A 22,175-nucleotide genomic window follows, 5' to 3' on the forward strand; every position below is an offset into this window, starting at 1 on the left:
TAAAAGGTATAAATGTCTCTCTTTTCTTACTAGATTCAACTTTTAGCCTTGTATTAGGAAACGTACTTAATAAAGTCAGACAGAAAAACCATATGCCATTGTGACATTTTAGTCTATGAATTGTAAACACCATCTGCTACAGTTTCTTTCTCCTTTAAGCAAATGATGTTGTGAAATTGGACTTCTTACTGGCTGCTTTTACTACTCTGACTCATTGACCGAGTGGAAAATGGAAACCCAGTTCCAACCCCAATTGTCTATGGCATGGACTGTGTTCCAAAGGAAAAACTTGATTTTCTCAGATCCGCTCGACTCCCAATCTTCCTTAAATACAGACAAAGCTGGTGTTTTTCATTCTAATGTGAAGTAACATGTCTTACTTATAGTTTCTCCTCAAAGTTCCATGCAGGTTCGCTTTTAATCTGGATACCATGTTGTTCTGGATTTCTAGGATAGCTGTAACCAAGTACCGTCAACAGAGTGGCTTAAAACAACAGACATCACTTCTCTCATAGTTCAGAAAGCTTGAGTCTGAAACCAGAGGGTCACTAGGACCAGACTCCTTCCTTGCCTCTTCCAGCTTCTGTGGCTCCTGGTGTCTCTGTCCTATGTCAGCAACTCCAGTCTCTGCCTCTCCCTTCACATGCTCTTTCCCTCTCCTTTCTCTTGTAAAGACACCCGTCACTGGAGTAAGGGACCACCCTAACTCCAGAATGATTTCATTTTCAAGATCCTTAGCTAAATATATTGCAAAGATCCTATTTCCAAACCTCGCATTTTGAAGTTTTAGGTGGACATGAAATCTCGGGGGACACATGCAACCTGCTGCACATATGAATGGTTGTTTGGGGGGACATTAAGTCATGGAAGTGACCAATGGTTTCCACATAAACCCCTGCCCTGGTGTTGTAGCCTTCCACCACGTCAGAGCGGCTAGAGCAGAACAGCCAGGGGAAGGCGTGGTAGGGCTGAGACCGGATGAAGTAGGCAGAGGCTAGATCATACAGGAATGTTGTAGGGCGTGGTGGAAGCTTCAGATTTTATAGTAAGTATGACAGGAAACCCTGGGGGAGTTTTGAGCAGAGAGTGACCTGGTCTGCTTTGTGTTTTTGAAAAGATTACTTAGGCCCTATAGACTTCTAGAGTGAGATGAGGGGAAGGCAAACAGGAGTGGAAGTTGAGGGGCGCCTGGGTGACTCAGTTGGTTAAGTGTCCAACTGTGATCTCATGGTTTGTGAGTTCGAGCCCCTCATCGGGCTCTGCGCTGACAGCTCAGAGGCTGGATCCTGCTTTGGATTCCGTGTCTCCCTCTGTCTCTGCCCCACCCCTGCTCAGGCTCTGTCTCTCTCTTTCTCTCTCTCTCAAAAATAAACATTGGGGGGGGGCGCCTGGGTGGCGCAGTCGGTTAAGCGTCCGACTTCAGCCAGGTCACGATCTCGCGGTCCGTGAGTTCGAGCCCCGCGTCAGGTTCTGTGCTGACAGCTCAGAGCCTGGAGCCTGTTTCCGATTCTGTGTCTCCCTCTCTCTCTCTGCCCCTCCCCCGTTCATGCTCTGTCTCTCTCTGTCCCAAAAATAAATAAACGTTGAAAAAAAAAAATTAAAAATAAACATTGGGGGGGGAAAAAAGGAGTGAAAGTTTAAAAACCAGTTAAGAGACTGGGAAAGAAATGATGGGGGTGTAGATGATGATAGCAGTAGAGGTGGTAGAACAGTGAGAGGTGGTCCAATTCGATATGTATTTTAGAAAGAGAGTCAATGTCACGTGCTCAAAATAATTAGCAATGAGCTAAGAAGGAAAGAGGAATTAAAGATGATTTCTTGATTTCTCCCCTTGTTGCTTGAATAATAGGGCCAATGGTGAGGCTATATACTGAAGAGTAAGACTAGGAGAACAGTTGGTTGGCAATGGTGGGGAAATGCAGAATCAGAACTCCACTGAACAAGTTACATTTGTAAGGCTTGTGACACATCTGAACACAGACTCTAATATAAATGTCATGACCCTGGAACTCGGTGGGGAAGTCTAGACCAGAGAAATAAATTTGGGGGTCGTTAGCCTCCAGGTGCTATTTAAAACCGTGGGATTGATTAAAATGCTCTGGAGAAGCAGGGCTGAGAATAGAGGAAGGGCTGAAAGATGGAGCCCAGGGTCTCCCCATCATATGAAGATCTGGAAAGAAGCTAACAAAGCAAGACTGGTGAAGAAGGAGGGAAACCAGGAAAATGGGGTGGTGCTCATCAAGTTAAGTGAGCAGCAGGCTTAAGTGAGGGACGAAGTGGTAATAAATTTCATATGGTTCAAACTAAATATAAAAATTACTAAGCATAGGGCACCTGCCTGGCTCAGTCAGTAGAGCATGTGACTCTTGATCTCTGGGTCGTGAGGTAGACCCCTGTGTTGGGCATGGAGTTTACTTAAAAAAAAAAAAAAAAAATTACCAAGCAATGAAATGTCCCTTTTCTATCCCTCTTAGAAAAATAAAGAAAATTCCCATTGTATGTTGAAGGGCATTCAAATTTCTCTTTCATGGTGACCTGTGTGCCTTTGATAGTCATCTGGGTTGACCTCCAACAAGCCTTCACTGGGTAGTAATGTAAATTCTCGCTTTCTGTCCCTCAGGAAGAGTATGTTCAGGAGGGAATAAGATGGACACCCATTGAGTACTTTAATAACAAAATCGTGTGTGACCTCATAGAGAACAAAGTTGTGAGTATCAGTCTGCTGTGTCCCTTCACTGCACACAGGTTTACGTCGAGTAGGTTTCTGTTCTCTGTGTCATTGTTTTAGGATGGGGGAAGTGACAACTCTGATTTGCAGAGAATGTTTACAATTACATCAATTTTGTGTATAGACTTATGTGTAGTAATGCCAACATGTATACATGAATAGAATGTCAATTTACAATTGGAAGTTTTTACTGACTTCTGAGAGGAGACAGTGAGAACTAACGTTGATGGCATAGGGTATGAAGAGACATAAAATTGGCCCTGCCTTCTGACCATTTATACATCTTCACCAAGAGAAAACAACAAAGATGTAGGCAGAGATCTCCACAGTACTGTTTTGTTTTGGTTTGGTTTTTATAAAAGTCCAAAACGGGAAACCGTAAAAACATCCGAAGACAATTCAGTCGTTGAATAAACTATAGCATAGCAGAGCAGCAAAATATAGCCATTAAAATATTAAGTATGAAGACTGTGTAAAACATGAAGACTGTTTATAAAACAGTGCTGTGTGAAAAAAAAGTCACACATAGAATGTGTAGAGTCTGTAACTGTGTCAACCATGCCTCTGTGGGTAACAGGCTGAAAGTGAATATTAAGAAATGAATTAAGGTCAAAGGAAAATGTTTTCATTTTTCTTTTGGGTTTTGAAAATCAACTTAGTACAAATAGGAGTCAGCAGATAGTGATCTGTGTATGACTCTGAATAGAACTTTGGGAAGTTAAGCAATTTTTTTTTTTTTTTACATGGACTTTCCTCCATCATTAGATCTAAGTGGCAGCTCCCATTTGGGATTATTAATGGCATTTTTGCTCAGAGGGAAAGACTGATTTTCAAGATGGTATCTTGAGTCTAGGGAACTATTTCCTTGCTCAAGAAAAGACCCCATAAGCCACGGAACTGGGGCTTTAAACAGTCACTGAATTGGGACTTTGTCTTCTTGGTACCACCAGAACCCTCCTGGGATCATGAGCATCCTGGACGACGTGTGTGCCACGATGCACGCAGTGGGGGAGGGGGCGGACCAGACCCTGCTGCAGAAACTTCAGATGCAGATTGGGAATCACGAGCACTTCAACAGCTGGAACCAAGGCTTCATTATTCACCATTATGCTGGGAAGGTATGTCCAGAGAGCCAGGGTCCCATGGGAAAGGAGAAGTTACCCTTTCCAACACCTACCTTAATGTTTTAAGCCTTTGGGTCTGTGATCTGTTTTCTCATAAGCCAACTGATAACAATATCCCTAGGGTTTCACCTGCTTCACTGTATTTTATTCACTCAGCACTCATTCATTCATTCATTCAACAGCATGGGACATATGAAGTATGTGCAAAGGCAGTACAAAGGATTGTATACACTACTGCATGTTTTTAAGTCGTGAATCACCCTGCTGAAGGAATGGATTTGTGTCTTGCCTCTTGCTGCAGTCACAAGCCTGTATTCCTTATCTGTAAATAAGGCTTGCTTTTGATGTTTGTTCTCATAAGACGCATGGTCATCAGGTGCCTGCTGGTTACCAGGCTTTGTCTAGGTGCCGGTGATACAAAGTAAGTTGAGGTCATGATATTTAGAGTCTTCTAGTCCTATGGAAAATCCACTGGTCTCACCTTTCACCCATCTAATTTCTTGTTCACCATGGTCCCTGAGCATGATTTTTTGGCTGAATTGATCTAATTGTGACACCATTTGTAGAAAAAAATTGCACTCAGATGACGTGCTCCATTGCAATGGATTAATGAGCAAAAGGAGTTTTATTTTATTCTGTTGTAGTGAAAATTTAGGGAAAGAATTCAGTTTATTACTTAGATACTCCCATGGCTTCACTGAAGAAGGGCTATGTGATCGTGGTAGCTGACGTCCTGGTCATAGATCATCTGAGCCATGTAGGCAGCGGATTACATCCATCAGCATCCACAGACCATCACCACCTAAGTCAGCTAACAAGTTAAATAAAACATGCACAGCCTTAATGTGACAGTTCATGATGAAATCCCAATTGTACATCTGGAAATATTCACACTCTGGTAAGAATAGCCGTGCCAACTTGGATTTTTTTGTTCAATGAAATACTTACAGGATAAAATTAGATTTCTTTCTGTTCTTGGCCAGGTATCCTATGACATGGATGGCTTTTGTGAAAGGAACCGTGATGTGCTGTTTATGGATCTGATCGAGCTTATGCAGAGCAGTGAGCTGTAAGTGTGTTTTACCTTACCTGACATGGGATGTAGGTTTGATAAAATTTTCAATATTTAAGAAAAAGCTTGTGGCAGTTAACGGTCAGCACTTTGTTCCTTTCAGCTCATTGGACAATTTGGTTTTTCAAAATAACTTTTCCTCTCCAATCCCACGTACCCCTAACACTTTCTGCCTCCCAATTCCATGTGCTGTGTGCATGCCTTCAGGGCCCCTAGCTTCCTCATTTTCAGTAGTATTATCAGGGAGAGGTGGCTATCCTGGGGTTGGGTTGGGATGGCCATTTCTGACTGTCTAAGAAGGGAACATTCTGGTTCTCTGATACTTTGCCCTTAGAATATCATCCCAAGAATTTTCCATGGTCACTCAATTTTTTTAATGGCTAATGGCTTTGCAGGATGTGAGATAACGTGTCCCTGAAGCACTTGGGAAATGGTTCAAGAAACTAGGGAGGGGCAGCTCAAAAGGGATTGCCTCAGAGATTTAACTCCAGAGACCCTGTCTAAGCTATAGGGGTAGGAGCGGTAGGGGCCTCCATTTCCCTTATGACGTTCAGGAGCTCCCAGGACCAGCCCTGCTATGTCCTTCCCTCCCCTCTTCCCTGCAAAGTTTCCCAAGACCTTAGGTAATGGATATAAAGAATAATTTACATGGTCAGGCCCATATAAGCCAGGCAAGCACAATATTGCTCAGTCTTCCAGCTTTTACAACTTTTAGAGTGACCTCCAAATAATAGCTGCCCTTTTAGTTCCTGTTACTTGAACTGTTGTAATATCAAGGTTAACTTCCTTAGTTAACAGCCCCAAGTCTGCTCATTTTCTAAGAAAACCAAGCATGCTTTTCAGGCTTTGGCCGGAAGTTGTTCTTCTCCAGTTAGTTCTCTTCCCCCCACGCCCATACCCTGGCCCTCATCTCCCCATGATCTCTCCATGCTGGAGTTCCCTGAAGCCCCCAACTTTGGAGATTCTGAATTTGTTTTCATTTGAAAACACATAAAATCGATTTGCTCCTGTTAAAAAGTCAGGTAAACCACAAGTTCTGCCTTGTGGGTTTTATGACTGTCAGGTGCAGACATGCTTTCAGATTTTTTTTTTAATTATTAAAATTTATGACAACTTTGAGAGCTATTGACGCTTCCATGTAAAACTCCTGTCCTATAGACACAGTCTATTGTTTATTAAACACACTGGCTTCAAAAATCTATAATCATGTCTGATCAAGTTAAAAGTAGATTGTTGGGAGACTTCCTAGAAAATTCGAGACAGCCCAAAAGCCATTTAGGAGGAATTGAACTTGGTGTCAGATTGCTGGTTTACATGGGTGACTTTATTCGGTCCTTAACCACATACTGATTGAGCACCTGCTGTGTACCAGGCTGTGTTCTAGACACCAGGGGCAATGAGGTGACATTGTCCCTGCCCTGTGTCCTGGTGAGGCAGGTATTTGAACAAAGGCAGCTCGATTAGACGGACTAATGAAAATATATTCAACTGGCAAAGAATTGGTGAGTTCCTATCACTCCACATAAAATTACTCCTACTTAAAATAAGTTTTTCAAGGTTTTTTGCAGGGGCAGGGGGGAGGTGCAGTGTACTAATGGCATCGAGTAGGCAAAGGTCACTGATGCTGCAAAACGTCCTACATTGCGTAGGGCAGCCTAACCCTCCCCGCCCCAAGAAAGAATTATCCAGCCCTGAATCCTGGTATCAATAGCGCCGAGATGGAGAAACCCTGCTTTCAATCAAAGCAGAATCTGTGGGGCCCCTGGGTGGCTCAGTTAGTTAAGCGTCTGACTTCGGCTCAGGTCATGATCTTGTGGTGCGTGAGTTCAAGGCCCGTGTCGGGCTCTGTGTTGACAGCTCAGAGCCTGGAGCCTGTTTCAGATTCTGTGTCTCCCTCTCTCTCTCTCTCTCTCTCTCTGCCCCTGCCCTGCTCATGCTCTGTCGCTCTCGCTTGCAAAAATAAATAAAAATAAAAAAATAAAAAAAAGCAGAATCTGCACTGGACCCCAAAAATTCGTACACTTTCCTGAGCCCTGGTCTATCTCAGTTAACTCGGTAAATCGGTACCAGTCCTCTCTGTGTGTCCTCTTGCCAAGGTGTACCTCTGTTCTAGTGAGCAGGCAAACTCAAAATGCAGAGTTTTTAATTTAATTTTTCAGGCTTAGACACTAAGATGCTTCTATCTTAGAATTCTTTCTCCGTTTCTTCTGTTCACTGCTTATTTCCCAGGTCACACTTTGATGGCTCGTGCTTTGAGTCAGATGGTCTTTCTGGATCCAAGGTCATGTGCTTCTGGACAGCCCTCTTTCCCATCCTCTACAGAAGCAGGCTTTTGTCCCCCCGAGGTACCCACTGATTGCTAACCCCTTCTCTTTCTCCTTTTTCAGACCTTTTATAAAGTCTTTATTTCCGGAAAATCTGCAAGCTGACAAGAAAGGGCGCCCAACTACTGCCGGAAGCAAAATAAAGGTTTGTTCTATTTGGGGAAGTTTATAGATTCCTATAAGAGGCAGGGATTTCTAGGAGTCAGAAACTGTACCCTTGGGCCAGGATGAGGTCAGTGAGATATAACAGAATGGTTACAGAAGATGCGCAGAAGTAATGTTGCTGCTTGAAAAAAAGTGATGGATATTAAGTACCCCATAGCTTCATACCAGATGCTAATCAGTTACTTTCTAAAAGGAAGTGGCTTTAAACAGAATCTGGAAGAATACACATTAAACTATCAGAGAAGATTTTATGATTGAGAGCCACATTCTGGATTTTTTTAAAATTTTTTTTAATGTTTATTTATTCTTGAGAGAGACAGAGGCTGAGCAGGGGAGGGGCAGAGAGACAGGAAGCACAGAATCCGAATCAGGTTCCAGGTTCTGAGCTTTCAGCATAGAGCCCAGAGTAGGGCTTGAACTCGCGGGCCGGGCTGCAAGGTCATGACCTGAGCAAAGTCGGACACTTAACTGACTGAGCCACCCAGGCGCCCCCCAAATTCTGTATTTCGATGACTGTTTTCCAGACTGGACCCCAATACTTGCCAATTATGGAACTTCATGTACCTGAAATTCTGCTGGGTATTATGGGGGCAACTTATGCCCTCAGTGGATCTTGCAGGCCCCTCCTTCTGCAAATTACAGGCACATCTGACCCCGTGGTGTCTTAACATCAGGAGTTCTTAAGGTGTTTTGGGGGAGCCCCTGTGGAGAGTGCACTGTATCATCTGAGCCTTTGTATGATGAAATTCACTGTCCCTAATTACACTCTGAATTTAAAGGTTGTGTCAAACACACTTAATCATGTCATTCTTTGAGAAAGTCACTAAACTATTTTTTTAAAAATCAGTTAGCGGCGCCCGAGTGGCTCAGTCGGTTAAGTGTCCGACTTCAGCTCAGGTCATGATCCCGCGGTTTGTGGGTTCGAGCCCCATATCGGGCTCTGTGCTGACAGCTCAGAGCCTGGAGCCTGCTTCGGATTCTGTGTCTCCTCCTCTCTCTGCCGCTCCCATGCTCATGCTCTGGTCTTTCCCTGTCTGTCAATAATAAACACTAAAAAAATTTTTTTTAAGTATCAGTTAAATACCACCGCAGTTTTATAATCAATAGGATCATCAAATGATGAACAGCAGGGCTCTGGGGGGGGTCCATTGCCTGTGTTGAAATCCCACCTCTGGCTTTTACTAGCTTGTGTTTGCCAGCAAAGTACCTAAACTCTCAGTGCATCATTTGCTTTATCTGTAAGATGGGGATCTTTGTACCTATGTCAAGGTGGGGTTGTGATATTAAATTCAGTAATCTGTCTAAGGCATTTAGTACACTACCTGAAACATCATAAGCACAAAATGTATCTGATCGGCTACACTGCTCCTTCAGTGCCCTCCTTATGCCCCGTGCTTATTCATCTCTGCTTCATTCTTAGTGAACTCCTAGATGTGCCTGTTTATGCCTCCTCCCTGGCTCTGTGTATCCAAATCCTGCTCATCCTTCTCACAGTGCCCTCAACAACCCCAGCCTGATGGAAACGATGGTTGTTGTCAGTTCTGGTCGTTGGCTTTCTTTCCTGAGTGTTTCTTGTATGGAAGCCTGCCTCCCCAGCCCCTGAGGGCAAGAACACTGCCTGGAATAAAGGAAATGATTTTTAAAACCTCACAGCATAATGAGAAGATTCTAGTCAAGAGAAGACTTCCGGTTTAGAGAAGGATGTCAGGTGCAAGCTGGGTTTTGAACTAAAGGATAGAGTCCTCTCAGACTAAGGACAGTCATGTTCAAAGTACCAGAGACATTTAGTAGCCCTGGACGATCTCTGCATTGAGTTCACTAGAGCAGAGAATGGAAGGCAGAGAGCAGATGCCATTCTTATGAGGCCCCAGCTAGCAATGTCTGTGTGAAGCTTCTGACTCATGCCTTCACTTCAAGGTCCTGGATAAGGATTAGCTCTGGGCTGGAAAATCTAGTCACAAGACTGTCACATTCAGATCCAAGGGGCCCAGATCATCAAGGTTACAATGACTCACTTCCAAGTGGTCTGGATTCTCAGTTGAGCTTATTCCCTAAAAAACAGAGGGTGGAGGTAGGGGCATTTTTCTCCTCCTTGGAGGACTTGGCTTCATATTCTGGTCTCGTTGAATGCTCAAAATTGCCATCTTCTGGGTATACTCAAAAGTATTCAGGATTGCAAGGACTGCAAAGATTGCTATTGTCTGGGGAGGTCCATCTCAAGTCAGCCAGCTTAAGTAAGATGATAACACTGTCCATGTCCTCACCCCAAGTGGTACTCTGCTTTGTGGATTATGTTGTCCATGTCTCTGTCTGATGTTCCTGTCCTACCTCCACGTAGGAGTAAAATTCTCCCTGCTTTGTAATCCCCTCTAAAACACCTCTTAGAACTGCATAGCCATGGCCAATCTCTTACACCTTCCATATCCACAGCATTTTGTAGACATTCAGTATCATCTTCATGATATCCCTAAAGTGCACACATTTAAAGAGATCTATGGGTGCCTGGGTGGCTCAGTCGGTTAAGCGGCCAACTTCAGCTCAGGTCATGATCTCGCAATATGTGAGTTCAAGCCCCGTGTCGGGCTCTGTGCTGACCGCTCAGAGCCTGGAGCCTGCTTCCGGTTCTGTGTGTGTGTCTCTCTCTCTCGCTCCTCCCCTGCTTGCTCTCTGTCTCTCGCTCTCTCTCAAAAATAATAAACATTAAAAAAAAAGAGATCTAAAATTCCTTGGAAGCAAAATTAAGTGTATGTTCAAGGTAGTTTTTGTGTTGGGTATTTTATTATTTTCTAATACTTTAAAATTTCAAACCAATCTGTAGGGTCTAACTAATGAATATTCATTTGGTGAGAACTCCTGTTCTCTTGTTTATAAGTAATAGTATTCTATATTTAATAGTGCTTTTTGATTTTGAGGCTTCACTAAATTCTGCATTGTTGTGGCTGGAAGGGACCAGTTTTGAAATTAGAGCCAAAGATCAGTGCTGTTGGCAAATGGCACCGAGCTCAGCGCTGGCAAAGTGGACAGGTTTGCAGCTTCATCCAAGTGAAAGCAGAGACTCTGAGGAGTGGATACGGCAGGAGATGAAAGCACCGTGCAGGGACTGGACTGCTTGACTTTGAACATTTTCTCCAACCTTTAGGTTAAGATGTTAGAGGTCTTCTAGTTCAGTCCTCTTCGTTTACAGATGGAGAAACTGAGGCCCAGAGAAACGCAGTGATTTGTCATAAAGCTTGCAAATAGTAGAGGCAAGACCCCACCTGCAGCTTGCTAGTAATCTGTGTTGAGGATAAAAGGAGGAGCCTCACCCTGAGCCTTTTCTCACTGCCCCGTGTTTTGATTTATGTTTCTGTTGGGCAAGTAAGTGCCTTTGGTCGCCTTCTGTCCTAACTCATGGACTGTTCTTGTCCAGAGTCAGGATGAATCTGGTTGCTGCTTCCCAACCAGCTCAGGAGACATCTAAAGTTGACTCCATAACTAAATTCAGGATAATTTTGATGGGTAAGGTGTAGTCCTATTTGCCGCAATGAATTATCCCACAACCTAAAGACTTTATCTACTCTCGGCTCATTCTGTTCATTCCTTCTACATCACACCAAAAGATCTCCTATCTTGCTTAGGAAGGCAGGAGAGCATTGTGGTTAAGGAACAGACTTGGTGGTATGCACATTTGGGTTCAAGCCTCAACTCTGTGATAATTTGTGCCATCCGGAGCAATACTTTCTTTACGGTCTGGTTTTCTTGTCTTAAAAATGGGAATAATAATAAGAATAGTAGCTATCTCTTAGAATCCTGAGGCAGAAATGAGAGGATCCATGTGTCTAGCCTCTGGTGCATATTCAGTAAATGTTAACCCCACTACTACTTTGAGCTAGAGAGAACTAAGTCAAGGGGCAGGTAACATAAATCGCACTTGCCCCTGTATGTTCTCACGCTAAGGTGAAAAGAAGGTATGTTGTGAAATGCTTAGGACGAAAGGTCTGCCAAGTTATTCTTAGAAATTAAAACGTTTTAATAAAGTTAAAAAATTAAAATAGAAAAAATAAAAATTACAAGTTTGGAGACTTAAAGCTTTGTTATAAGCACGCCCTGCCCAGCTGCACCTCATGTGTTGCAAAGATCATCAGGTTTGTTCTGAAATACAATCTCCATCGAAAAGGGAGATACGAGTCAATTTACTTTTTCATTGTAGGGCTTTGCTTTGGCCATACAACCTCTGCAGCTTTGTTCTTCTAAGCATTGCAAAAAAATGCTATATTTGGCACGTCTAAACAGAGCACATAATTCACCAGTGCACATCGTGCTTTGAATATACTCAAGCATCTTTCTCAAGGGTTTCAGATTTCCCAAACCCATGAAAACAGAAAAGCCCTAATTGAGAGAGAGTTGCCTACTGGAGGCAGTTCTCTTCTGCTGACTTTGTAATGGTTTTCTGGCTTTAGAGATCCCTTCTCTCTATTTTCCTTTAGAGGTTTTCTCTCTTCACACCGATTTGCTTAGAAGGAGGGTTTGCGTGGACCCCATCCTGGGCCCCACGAGTGCACAGCTGTATGGTGTTGGGAATGCTGATGTGGGCCCTGCTCCTGTTTCCTCCGAGTTGGAGATACTCATAATTTTAAACACGTCATAAGCAATTGCAGCTTTATTTATGTGGCTTTCTCTGCTTGAGCCCAGTTTCCTTTTGGGTACCCAGTGCACAGGTAGTGAGAGAAGATTTCATATTGGATATTTTGTGAAGGAGTGGGTTATATGGCACACCAATATGGCTCAGATGCTGCAGGTTTATAAAAGGACATGCTGAGGAAGCAGGTGAGCGAAGCGGCATGTGGAAAGATGTATAAGGGACACCTGGGTGGCTCAGCCGGTTAAGCGACTGACTCTTGGTTTCTGCTCAGGTCATGATCTCACTGTTCGTGGCTTCAAGCCCCGAGTCAGGCTCCATGGTCACAGCATAGAGCCTGCTTGGGATTCTCTCTCTCCCTGTCTCTCTGTCTCTTCCCCGCTCATGCTGTCTCTCTCTCAAAGTAAATAAATAAATTTTTTTAAAAAAGAAACCATTTATAAATTCTGAGTTTACCTATCTCTCACTCTTTATTCATTTCCATCATTTTAATAAGGTGACTCCACATTGGTTGAATTGCCTGGAAAGAGAGTACAGGGGCCTCTAATGCTTTAATCTTGCAAATAATTTCTCCTCCCCACCCCACTCGAGCACCAGAAAAGGCTAGGAGAACAATGTGTTTGCGAAGGCCCTCTATCAGCTTAATTTGCTAATAACTATCATGCTTCCTTGTTCCTCATGAAAAGAATTGCATGCGAAGATGTATTGGTTTTGGTTTTTTTGTTTTATTTTATTAACTACACTGAGAAGACCTGATTGTTTTCAAAAATCTAACTTCCAACCCATTTGCGGATGTTAGAATCATCATAAAAGTCAGTAGAGCCTTAAGAGAGTATAGTCGAGCAGAGGGAAGCCTAACGAGCAAGTCCTGAAGATTAATTTCTAGCTATAAATGTCTGTGCTAGAGTTTCACAGATCTCTTTGGAAAGTCGGTCTGCTTGAGAAAAAGTTACGTGTTTCCACCTGATGTGATTCTTCCTTTCTAGAAACAAGCCAATGACCTCGTGAGCACCCTGATGAAGTGCACACCTCACTACATCCGCTGCATAAAACCGAACGAAACCAAGAAGCCCAGAGACTGGGAGGAAAGCAGGTATGTCAAGATGGCAGACGGGGAAGTTGAGGCCGGGGGGGTGGGCCCTGGTACATGTTCCCGCTGCTCAAAAGGGCCACCCTACGCCAAGGGCAGAAGCAGTTTAAATTGTTCTCGGGTGCGTTTCATGTCTTTGTGTCTTAACTTTTTCATGAGGAGTGAAGCTTCCCTCCCCCTTCCCCTCTTGTCTTCTCCTAAAATGTTAGCTGTGCCATTCAGTCCAGAGTTAGCATTTTACAGTGTTGAACTTGGCTAGTCTGGAGACAGATGGAAAGAAAACAAAAAAACCTTAAGACCGCAGAGTCAGGATGGTTTTAAAATTAGTGTGAGGCCCCGTGTAGACATTCTTAGTGCACTCAGCTCCTCATCAGTACCCACAGGATGTGGCCTGGAATGCTCACTCAGGGTTACGAGTGAAGGTCTGAAGAGCTGGTGGAAAGCAATCTGTCATTTTCAGGGGTCTTGGGGGGCATGCTCTAGGTTCAGTACCTGCCTCTGAGGACTCTGTTCGTGAGCAGAGTGACTGCGTCTGGGAGGGAACAAGCCACAGGGAGACACGTGGCGTGTAGCAAGCAGTGAGCCCTCCCCTCTCTGACTCCTGAGGAATCCTGGGTCACCGTTCCTCCCGCAGCTGGAATTTAGGGATGTGGCCTGTGCAGGATGAAATGGGGGTGTTGAGTAGGCAAATGTTAAGGATGACTAAAAATAAAATTTTATCCAGCTGGAGGATCCAGATGCATGTTCCTAAGAGGCACCGTCCATGGGCACACGGGGAGCAGGGCCCCAGGCAAGGAGTTATGACGACTGGACCGGAGGGAGGAGCCCACAATTGTCACCAGTCTGGTCCCTAGACAGGAGCGTACAGAATTACTATCTTTTGTCTTTTCTCTCTTGGCGAAAACTAGATAAACTTAGGTATCAAGTGACTTATCGAGGTTAAACTCCACAATGGCAAGACCAGGAGGGAAAGTCATGGCCGCCAGCCACCTCCCCTGAGAGATATGTGTAGGTCCATTCCTGTCCTGCCAGCAGGATCCTTTCTGAGCATTCAGGCAGCTGAGACTTGATCCATTACAAGAGGGGAAAAAAATGAGTGATGAGGAAAATGCCCAGGCTCCAGCAATCAGTGTCTTCTGGTCCTTTTGTATTTTCCCACTGCATGTGCAGCTTGAGTCTGTTTTCTCACCTTTTGATGCTGCAGGACATAGCAGCCTACCGTCTTGTCAGTCTACAATATTCTGAGTCCTCTCGTCAATAGATGCATGTTCCTGGGCACCTGGGTGGCTCAGTCGGTTGAGTGTCTGACTCTTGATTTCGGCTCAGGTCACGATCTCACCGTCATGGAATTGAGCCCCACACTGAGCTTTGTGCTGAGCATGGAGTCTGCTTAAGACTCTGTCTCTCAGGGTGCCTCGGTGGCTCAGTAGGTTAAGGGCCCAGCTCTTGATTTCGGCTCAGGTCATGATCTCATGGTTCATGGGTTCAAGCTCCACATTGGGCTCTGTGCTGACAGCGTGGAGCCTGCTTGGAATTCTCTCTCTGCCCCTACCCTGCTCATAGTCTCTCTCTCTCTCTCTCAGAATAAATAAATAAACTTTTAAAAAAAATTAAAAAAAAAAAAAGATTGTCTTTGCTCCTCTCCTCTGCTCACACATACTCTCTCTCTCTCTCTCTAAAAATAAAATAAAATTGAAAAAAAATAGGCAAAACAGGTGCACATTCCTAAAGTGTCAATTCTATTGAATTGCCAGCAGAGATTCCTCTTAAACACTATCAGGTAGCTATTCCAAGGCTCCAATGAGGGCTCACTCCCCCTGGGTGATGAGTCTGGCCTTGGGTGACTCTTGTATTAGCAAGTCCTACAGTCTTTCTCCAGATCAGTTGGACCCTGATCCAGCGTCTCTAATCTGCCCTGGGAATTATTCTTGTGACTTACCCATTTGGTGGCTGTGTGGTCGTTCCCGGCAGTTACCAGGTTTCCCTGGGAACTTCTCTTCCACTGCAGTGAGCTCCTTTGAAAGGGTGGACCTGACCATCCCCTTCCCCTTGAAGTACTTAATTTGCCTTCTGCTTTTCTGAAACACATCACTCAGTTTCTCCATTGAGGCTAAGAGAGCAGCAGCAGCATCACCCCTTCCCCACTGAAGATAGAAAATGTCTTTTCTTGTTTTTTTTGTTTTTGTTTTTGTTTTTTGTTTTTTGTTTTTGTTTTTGTTTTGTTTTGTTTTTTGCCTTCCTACGCTAGTTCTCAAGCTTATGGATGCACCAAAGTATCCCTTAGGGGGCTTGTTAAAACTCAGATTGCTGGGCCCTGCTTCCAGAGATTCAGTGGGTCTGGGTGGGGTCCAAGAATGTGCATTTTTAAGAAGCTCCCAGGTGATGCCAGTGCTGATGGTCTGGACCTCATACTTTGAGAACAGCTGATCTAGGGCAACGGGCTGGACTGGATCTGGAAGAACTGTCTTGTGGTGCTGGCCTGCCACTAAGTAGTTTCAGTAAGACACTTCATCTCCTCAGTCCTCCATTAAACTAAGAGGGTCCCAGCAGTAGCACTGCTAGGAATTTACCCAAGGGATACAGGAGTGCTGATGCATAGGGGCACTTGTACCCCAATGTTTATAGCAGCACTTTGAGCAACAGCCAAATTATGGAAAGAGCTAAATGTCCATCAACTGATGAATGGATAAAGAAATTGTGGTTTATATACACAATGGAGTACTACGTGGCAATGAGAAAGAATGAAATATGGCCCTTTGTAGCAACGTGGATGGAACTGGAGAGTGTGACGCTAAGTGAAATAAGCCATACAGAGAAAGACAGATACCATATGGTTTCACTCTTATGTGGTTCCTGAGAAACTTAACAGAAAGCCATGGGGGAGGGGGAGGAGGGGAAAAAAAAAAAAAAAGAGGTTAGAGTGGGAGAGAGCCAAAGCATAAGAGACTCTTAAAAGCTGAAAACAAACTTGAGGGTTGATGGGGGGTGGGAGGGAGGGGAGGGTGGGTGATGGGCATTGAGGAGGGCACCTTTTGGGATGAGCACTGGGTGTTGTATAGAAACCAATTTGACAATAAATTTCATATACTGAAAAAATAAATAAATAAAAATAATAAATAAATAAACTAAGAGGGTCCATTCAGAACGGGATCTCCTTCAGTCCCACCGAATGAACTCTCCCAGACCTGGCCCCACTTCTGTCAGCCTGCCTCTGCCTGTCTCCACATCACTCCCACACTCCCCCCTCATGTGTTCACACAAGTACACACTGCATCACATCTTGCACGTGTATGCACACACACTAGAAGGGTGATGACATAGGCTACCTCAGAAATAGATTACAGGAGTCTTGGAAGCAGAGGTGGGGCTGAGGGGAGCTTTAGCCCACCCTTCCCCCTACTCCGTATCCCATCCAGCTTCCCTTCCCCAGCCCTTTCCAATAAACATTATCTTAAATGAAAACATCTTGCTCCCCCTACAAATACAGCCCCTCCCAGCCCACTCTCCCTTACCCCGTGGAGATCTCTCTCTGCTCAAAGTCCCTCTAACGTAGAAATTTTGCAGTAGCTACTGGTTGAAAGTTTCACATCCCTGATGCTTCTTTCTCATAAAATCCAAACTGAGTCATAGAAATATCAGAAAATGGAGAAGTTGAGACTAGCAATACATTTATTCGGTAAATCCTCGTAGAATCCCCCACAGTGATGTTTTCAGTTTGGTTTTTTTTTTTAATTTTTCTTAATCCCGTCATTTGTATTGAAGTAAGGAACTTCAGAACATACATCCGTGTAAACAGGCATCAAGAAGCCTAAGGTATGTGTTGGTCCGGTGTTGATTTGTATTTCCAGTAGGATAGCTTCCTGAGCTGCGTCCCCGTGCCCCCGATCCTGTTTCAGGTTTATTGTGTGACAGATGGTTTCGCTTCTGAGTGTGGAGAGTCAAGGGCCAGGAAAGGCAGTGTGCTTCGTTGGCAGGATTACACGGTCAATTGAAGTTCTCAGTGGACAGGGTTACTCATTCCACAAGTTTATGGGGTGTGGTTTATTTTTCTTTTCCTGTTGAAAATGTGTTTTTGTTTGGCTCCGGTGAAGTTGCCTGCCCTGGGTTCGGAATGGCTGCTCCAGCAGGGCTCTCAGGCCTTGACCTACTTGCGTTAAGGGCCAAGGAAAGTTGTGAAGAACTTACCCCAAGGGGCGGAATGGCGTGACCCAGGGAAATGGCACGACTGGGCATTGGCAGCCTGGCTGGTGTTCACTGAGGAGGTCACAGGGCTGCAGGGACATGAAAAAAATCACCTTGGGTCCTTTGATTACAGAAATCAGTACAGAATTTGCTAACCGGATTGTCCTGTTGGAGAAAATTCCCATAAGGAAATTTCCTGGTGATGGAAGTTACAGTGAATGAAACCAGTTTTTTAACGTGAGGCATAGTCTTTCAGTTGTGGAAACTGAACATTTCTACTTGAGTCAATGGGTGATACATTCCCTTGCCCCAAAAGCTTGGGAGGAAGCCAATATATATGAAAAACACTTAAAATGAGCACGTACCTCTAACTGACACCCTCATGTGTATTGTTCTTAATAGAGAAAAGGCTAATGGTGAGTTTCGGATTCGGAGGATATGAGAAAGGAACATTCATTATTTCTACTCCCTTAGTTAACCAGATATGTGTCACAAATCAAATGTGGGCATTGAATATTACTTCTTTCTATAAAGGTTGTTTAATTTTTTTTAACTTTATTTATTTGGGGGCAAGAGGGGCACAGAGAGAGAGAGAGAGAGACAGAGAGAGAGAGAGAGAGAGAGAGAGAGAGAGAGAATCCCAAGCAGGCTCCACGCTGTCAGCATAGAGCTGACATGAGGCTCGAACCCACGATCTGTGAGATGATGACCTGCTCTGAAACCAAGAGTTGGACTCTTAACCCACTGAGCCACCCAGGTGCCCCTATAAAGGTTGTTTTAAAAAGTATTAATCTTGGGGTGCCAGCGTGGGTCATTTGGTTAAGCGTTTGACTTTGGCTCAGGTCATGATCTCATGGTTGGTGGGTTTGAGCCCCCGCATCGGGCTCTGTGCTGACAGCTCAGAGCCTGGAGTCTGCTTCAGATTCTGTGTCTCCCTCTCTTTCTGCCCCTCTACCACTTGGGCTCTGTCTCTTTGTGTCTCTCAAAAATAAACATTAAAAAATTTTTTTAAAAAAAGTAATTATCTTGAAGGAGTTGACATTTCTGGATTCTGGTTCAAGTAGGAACAGTGGGACTTGAGGCTTTTCTCATACATCCCTCCCAGGGCAGTCAAGACTGTATCCCCACTTCCAGCTTAGTTTTCCACCTGCTCCTCACCCACCCATGCCACAGGCTTTCCCATCGTTGTGCCTTTGCTTCCACTGTGCCCCCTGCCTTTCCCTCCTCTGCACCTGGTGAGTTCAACTCATCCTTCCAGACCCAGGGACACGTCACCTTCTGAGAATCTCCTCACTATGAAAAATCCACCTCTTTGTCTAGTCTGCTGTCCTGGTTTACTTATTGCACCTGTGTGTATATTAGAATAATAGCAGCTTTATGTCATGCATGCCAGGAGCCAGCTGAGTGCTGTACGTGGAATATACCCAACTAGGAAGGAAGAACTCACATCAGCATCCTCACTTAATAGGAGTGGAGAGTGAGGCATAGAGAGGTGAGGTAGTGGCAGAGCCAGGGGCATACCAGGAACCCAGCTCCGGAAGCCGGCTGTGAACCACTGTGCTGCCTGCAAGGTCTTCTGCAGGAACCATGGCAATGGCCTTTTCTTGTTCGCTAGCACCTTGCAGTGCACCGTGCAGACTGACACAGGACAGTATCCGCAAGCGTGCATCCTGGTTGGAAATGTGGCTTTCGTGAGAGCCCTGCTGGAGAGACAGCTGTCAGGCACCTCCATGAAGTGGTAGGGAGGCTGCTGCTAATTGTCTTCCCAGGGCAGCAGTTGACCAGGGGCCGTTCTCCGGAGCAGGAGCCATCATTAGTGCAGATGACCCCAAATGTGCTCGGTGGGGAGAACGGGAGCTGCCTCCCTGCCACAGCACAATGCTGACACCATGTCCTCAAAAGAGAGAGGAAGCGTCCTTTTTATTCCTTGTTTCCCTCAAATATCATGTTTCCAAGTGTCTGTATTCAACCAGCCCACATAATATCTGCATCGAAGGCCCCGTTTACCTCCGCGAGGGGCGATCAGAAGCTAGTGTCCAGGATCTGCCACTCGGCTTCTGGGACACCGTGCTTCTCAGGAACGGGCGAGTTCTCACAGTTGACAGGTCTGTGCACCACCCCAGACCTCCCAGGCTACTAAACTAGAATCCCCAAGGTGTGGGGTATGGGGCGTTTTCTCTGATAAGAAAATCCCATGTGGGAACATTAATCTAGTAGTGCCTGCATCCATTGTCCAAAACATGCTGACAGTTATTTACTGTCATAAAAGCCAACTAAAACTGTAATTTCAATTGTTATTAGAACGTTTTTAATTTGGGCATTTCAAATTCATCATTTTGTATGCCCTTTCTTACACTGTATCTGAAAAGCTTTAGAAGTATAATCTCACTAGGTATAGAGTTACTATTAAATTAAGGTTGAAAACAAAAATAGCTCTACCTTCATTTAATTACAAAGTTAAAAGTTGTAACCTTGAGAGGCACCTGGGTGGCTCAGGTGGTTGAGTGTCTGACTCTTGATTGTGGCTGAGGTCATGATCCTGTGGTTGTGAGATCAAACCCCGTGTTGGGCTCTATGCTGAGTATGGAGAAGTTTATTTATTTTGAGAGAGAGAGAGAAAGAGAGACCACACATATGTGGGAGAGGGGGAGAGAGAGAGAGAGAGAGAGAGAATGAATGAATGAATGAATATGAGAGAATCCCATGCTGGCTCCAAGCAGCACAGAGCCCGACGTGGAGCTTGATCTCACCACTGAGAGCTCATGACCTGAGCTGAAATCGTGAGTCAGAGGCTGAACCAATTGAGCCAATCAGGTGCCCCTAAAATATTTTTTAAGTTAATATTACATAACCTGATGATCAGCTCAGACTCTGAACCCTATAAATTACAGTCTTTTTTTTTTTTGGGAACAAAATTCAACTGAGTAAATGTGAAGATCAAATTGACTTTATTCAATTATTCATGAATTGGGCAGCATCCCATCTGGTCTGTTTTCATTAAAAGCAGCTCTTAAATTCTAATCTTTTCAGTGTTTCCCTGTTGCTTGTGATTGGGGGTTTGAGGGGATAGTGGCTAGGAGAGTGAGGTGAAAGAATTATCCAGTAATGTCTCAACTCCTTTTTCTTCTTTACAGAGTGAAGCATCAAGTAGAATACCTGGGTCTGAAGGAAAACATCCGAGTGAGAAGAGCTGGTTATGCCTATCGGCGCATCTTCCAAAAATTCCTACAGAGGTAAGAAACTGGTGACTGGAATTTTTTTTTTCTTTTTGCTTTAAACAGGTTTATTGAGATACAATTCACTTACGTATAATTTACTCATTTAAAGTATACAATTCAGTGGCTTTTAATGGTTTTCTAGAGTTGTGAATCCATCACTGCAATTCATTTGAGAACACTTTCATCATCCCAAAAAGTAACCCGAGTTCCCTAGCCACCACCACCCCCCCAGTTCTCCCCTCACCTCCTGCCCCGGGCCCACGCTTCTTTCAGATAAAAAGACTTCCAAAATATTGCCTATTCTGGGCATTGTGTAGATGTAGAATCACACAACATGTGTCCTTTATGTCTGGCTTCTTTCAGTTAGCATAACGTTTGTATGGGTCATCCATGCTGCAGTGAGTATCGGCACTTCTCTCCAACTCACCACCCAGTAATATTCCCTTGCACCAATATCGCAGTGTCTTCCATTTAACCTGTTCATCCGTCAGCTAATAGGCATCAGTTGTCTTCACTTTTTGGCTATTGTGAATGACAAATAATGCTACTGTTAATGTTCATGTACACATTTTTGCATAGACGTATGGTTTTATTTCTCTTGCATGCTTACCTAAAAATAGAATTACTGGTCGGGTGCCGGGGGCATGCCTGGGTGCCTCAGTTAGTTGGGCATCCGACTTTGGCTCAGGTCACAATCTTGAGGTTCGTGAGTTCAAGCCCTGCGTCAGTCTCCGTGCTGACAGCTCAGAGCCTGGAGCCTGCTTTGGATTCTGTGTCTCCCTCCCTCTCTGTCCCTTCCCCACTCACATTCTGCCTCTCTCTCTCAAAAATAAATAAACATTAAAAAATTTTTTTGAATTACTGGGTTCCATGGCAACTCTGTAACTTTTTTGTTTTCTTTTTTTTTTTTTTAATTTTTTTTCAACGTTTATTTATTTTTGGGACAGAGAGAGACAGAGCATGAACGGGGGAGGGGCAGAGAGAGAGGGAGACACAGAATCGGAAACAGGCTCCAGGCTCTGAGCCATCAGCCCAGAGCCCGACGCAGGGCTCGAACTCACAGACCGCGAGATCGTGACCTGGCTGAAGTCGGACGCTTAACCGACTGCGCCACCCAGGCGCCCCTGTAACTTTTTTGATGAATTGTGAGATTGGTTTCCAAAGTGGCTGTACCATTTTACATCCCCACCAGCAGTGTTTAAGGATTCCACTCGATCTGTATCCCTGCCAGCATTTGTTAGTATCTGACTTTGATTATAGCCATCCTAGGGAGTATGAAGTGGCATCTTGTGGTTTTGATTTTCATTTCCCTAATGGGAAATGACGTTAAGCATATTTCTTGTGCTTTTTGGTCACTAGATAAATGTCTGTTGAGCTCCTTTGCCCTTTTTTAAACTAAGCCATTTGTCCTTTTTTATTAAGTTGTAACAGAATTCTTTTTACCATTGTTTATTGTAGAATAAGTCAGCAGCCACAAGTATTTGGTCTGTTGAGTGTAACACAGAAGTGCAAGAATTCATGATAATTTTGACACGGAAGGGCTGAGGTTTAACTTAACTGACCAAATTAATAGTATGAAGATGATTTCAGGAAAACATTTAACCTATTTAAGAAAATAAGCTTAAAGGGGCGCCTGGGTGGCTCAGTCAGTTGA

At 44.3% G+C, this 22,175-nt stretch overlaps 1 protein-coding gene across 1 annotated transcript in view; it reads left to right on the plus strand.

Moving 5' to 3' along the window:
- The window catches only part of MYO1E (myosin IE), a 211,984-nt gene that overhangs the window by 133,335 nt on the left and 56,474 nt on the right, over positions 1-22,175 (plus strand). The window contains exons 13-18 of the mRNA XM_047863927.1: positions 2,621-2,707; positions 3,679-3,846; positions 4,836-4,921; positions 7,312-7,393; positions 13,018-13,124; positions 20,438-20,536. Of these exons, the coding sequence (XP_047719883.1) occupies positions 2,621-2,707; positions 3,679-3,846; positions 4,836-4,921; positions 7,312-7,393; positions 13,018-13,124; positions 20,438-20,536 (629 nt within the window). The remainder of the gene's footprint in view (positions 1-2,620; positions 2,708-3,678; positions 3,847-4,835; positions 4,922-7,311; positions 7,394-13,017; positions 13,125-20,437; positions 20,537-22,175) is intronic.

The sequence above is a fragment of the Prionailurus viverrinus genome, chromosome B3 (assembly GCF_022837055.1).
Source record: "Prionailurus viverrinus isolate Anna chromosome B3, UM_Priviv_1.0, whole genome shotgun sequence".
Lineage (NCBI taxonomy): Eukaryota > Metazoa > Chordata > Mammalia > Carnivora > Felidae > Prionailurus > Prionailurus viverrinus.